This window comes from Halyomorpha halys, unplaced genomic scaffold (assembly GCF_000696795.3).
Source record: "Halyomorpha halys isolate HHAL.00 unplaced genomic scaffold, Hhal_1.1 Scaffold273.1, whole genome shotgun sequence".
Classification (NCBI taxonomy): domain Eukaryota; kingdom Metazoa; phylum Arthropoda; class Insecta; order Hemiptera; family Pentatomidae; genus Halyomorpha; species Halyomorpha halys.
In genome coordinates, this window is record NW_027106425.1 from 167,514 (window position 1) to 170,761 (window position 3,248).

The 3,248-nt window shown below is 31.3% G+C and overlaps 1 protein-coding gene across 3 annotated transcripts in view; it reads right to left on the reverse strand.

The window, feature by feature from the left end:
- The window catches only part of LOC106680646 (GTP-binding protein REM 1), a gene marked incomplete at its 3' end in the record, with an annotated part of 52,591 nt that overhangs the window by 16,314 nt on the left and 33,029 nt on the right, over positions 1-3,248 (reverse strand). For all 3 annotated transcript variants that reach the window (XM_067044801.1, XM_067044799.1, XM_067044800.1), the window contains 2 exon segments: positions 1,730-1,855; positions 3,123-3,180. In XM_067044801.1, coding sequence (XP_066900902.1) covers positions 1,730-1,855; positions 3,123-3,180 — 184 coding nt within the window.

The window sequence follows — 3,248 nt, forward strand, 5'->3', positions numbered from 1 at the left end:
TTTTTTATTATTAAGTCTTAGGTATTGGTTTCGCGTTTTAGTAACTCTTTCTTACATCTCAAAGTTCACGACTTTTTGGATTCAGAAATTATTGGGGGGGGGGTAGAGATAGGAGGGGTAACACTACTCTCATCCCTCCTATAGCTACGTCCCTGTATAAAGTTACACCATAGTGTGTTTCATTCATTTTTCTTATATATTTACCATTTCTCTTTGATCAGACATCATCGTCAAAATCTTCGTTCAATGATAATTTGGTTGTTGGCAACATATTAATATCAATTTTATAAATGTATAATATGTACTCTTTACATGTAAATAGTCAAGATACTAGCTCGTGTACAGAATTACGAACACGATAATAACCAAAGTACTGTATGTATGGAAAAATCACAAAATTCATTGTAAAATATAAAATTACCATAAAGTTTTACCAGCTGAAGATAAACGAGTAAAAGTTATTTACCTTTAGAAAAAATGAAATGGTCAAATTCTTTACTGTCGACTTGTTTGTAAACCTAAAAACTGAGGAATTAAAAAGACAAGTAGTGAAAATTAATTTTACTGATATCGTCGATTTTTTATTCTGAATATCTCGAAACGAAAACAATTAATAGAAACATTAGTAGAAGAAATGTTTTTAACTTTAATTTTTGACATGAAATCTCTACGACGCACCTTTTTCGAAATGTATTGTCAAAAAAAAAAATGAGATTTCCGCTTCTTCTACACATAATGTGAATAACTTCTAATAAAAATAGGAAAAAGAATTAAATACAAGTAAACTAAAAATAATAGACAAAAGATACATATTTACAAGTTAAAACAAAAATCAGAATTATCAAATACAGAAGATAAATAAACCAATATAAAAGGTAATGAAAACAAAAATGAAATGAGTAAGTAATAAGTAAAAAGAAAGAATCTTTTTAAATGAAAAACTCATATTTTTGAGAACCTGCTAGTACTCTGATTCTATTTAACATGACCAAACCCCGATTTAAAGTCATGTTAAATGGTAAATGCATAAGAGCTCCTAGCTGATTTTCTGTGCAACTTGTTTTATAACCTTTCCTTCCTAAACTTCGTGTTATTGTTTACTTCTAAGTTTTGATTAAAGTAATTTATTAAAACATGCCTAAATTAAGAGAAAAGTGAAGGTTGTGTGCAAGTTTGGCTACTGAGTGCCTTGTTGATCTTCTAACGCGTGAGGAAAAGAATCAAGATTAGCTAATTGACAACTGTCATTACATTATTGTTATCCATTACTTTATTAGTTATAAAAACATTCAAAACAATACTAACACAAAGTACGAGCAATTAGCTTAACACAACAAATAAAATGACGAGCTCAGCTGGTCTGTTGCGTTACGTCATTCTCCATTTAACAGACCTAGTAACAGAATCTCAACCATTTTATATGTTATATCGTTTTAACATGATAAAAGATGGAAATATTTCTCCATTTAACATACGTTTTTCCATTTAACACGCTTTAACATGTTATACTAAAGATCATGAATACCCCTAGAATCAATAGCTATTCCAGTAAAAAAGCATAAATCCGAAAATTTCAATGTGTTGAATTTGTCCTTACAGAAAATCACGGAATGAATGAATGTGAAAATGTTTTTCTCTCATTTGAGATATATGATATATTATGTTACATGCATAATGTAATTGTATTACAGAATGAAATTACAGATGATGTGGCACTAAGAAGACTGACCTGCTAGCTGTGGAGTTAATACTAGTGTTGGATCGACTCCTTCTGTCAATGATTGAATCTCCGTAATTCACGACGCCTTTAGCAGTGATGGAGAAATTTCGCAATCTGTACAAATCATCGGAGTACCTGGAAGAAATACATTTTTTTTATAACCCTTTGTCTAAATCCTGTGTAACAATTAATATAATAATGTCTTTCCATAACAAATTATATTTATTTTTTATTTATATTTCGGAAAATTCCAGTTTCAAGGCCCCTGAGACCTAAATGGAAATTTTTAGAAATTGGACTGTCTTTTTTTGTTTTGTTTTTTTGGTATTCTTGCTTTGAAAAAAGCCTTCTCCCCATTTCATATTCAAAACGAACTTCGCAATTTCCTGATTACGCTTTCTAAAACTAATTAATGTTTCGTCGAAAGATGACGTGGTGTCCACACATCGAGGTAGTTAGGCAATTATACTGAACCCTAACTAACGAATGTATTTTATTAAAGGAGTTGGGGCGGGAGACTTTTCGTAATTGAAAAAAATGCCAATCTTTTCCTGGATGAAAATGAGAAAATAACGCTGGTTTGATGGTGTGGTAAAATAGCTAAGAAAGATAATGAACGACATGTAAGAAAGCTGAAATGAATGTTAATAATACAAATATATATATATAATTTTTTTTTTGCTCTATAGACCTTGTAGATCTTTGGCCACCCAAACCAGCCTTCTCCACGCCTGCCTATCATGGTCTACCGCTTTCCAATTTTCCTGCATGCAGCTCTATCATAGTCTCTTGCCTACTATACTGGAATTCATTAATGTATAGAGGCGTCCCGATGTATTGCTTCGAGTCACCACATGTCCCGCCCATCTTAACCTTCATATCGTAAGATATTGATTGGCCAGTCTCTGGAAGCAGTTCACAGTTATTTCTTCTCCTCTATGTGTTAAGGCTCTGATCCCAGATCGCTCCTTTAATTGTATGGAATACTCCGCAAAACTTTTTAAATGATTAAGATTTCAGTAAGCTCTTTTTTTGTACGGAAAAAACTTTTATTTCACACTAAAAAACCGAAATTCCTTCATCCTATCATAGCCGTGGTTCGAAATTAAACCTAAGATTAGAAAGAAATACATATACTTACAAACTAAACCACTTAAACGTTTACACCTCACAAAATAAGGGCAGAGTGGATGGAGGCCACATAGTGTTTTGTATTTCAATGTTGATATTTTTATTGGTTTGACCGTATATATATATATATATATATATATTATTATGTTCGTATCAGATGAGAATGTGAATCACCTGGTACCATATGCATCGGATTATGAAAACGTAACTGTAGGTTATATGTATATCATGCATATGACCAAAATAACTTAAGAGTTGTTAATGAATATACCTTGGATTATATCCTTTCTCTGGTAATGAGCAAACTCTAGGTCTCTGGTGATCAGCAACTGAAAAAAAATGTTAATTTATTTAACATTTATTATTTGATTAATTAATATTTAACATTGCATTGTTC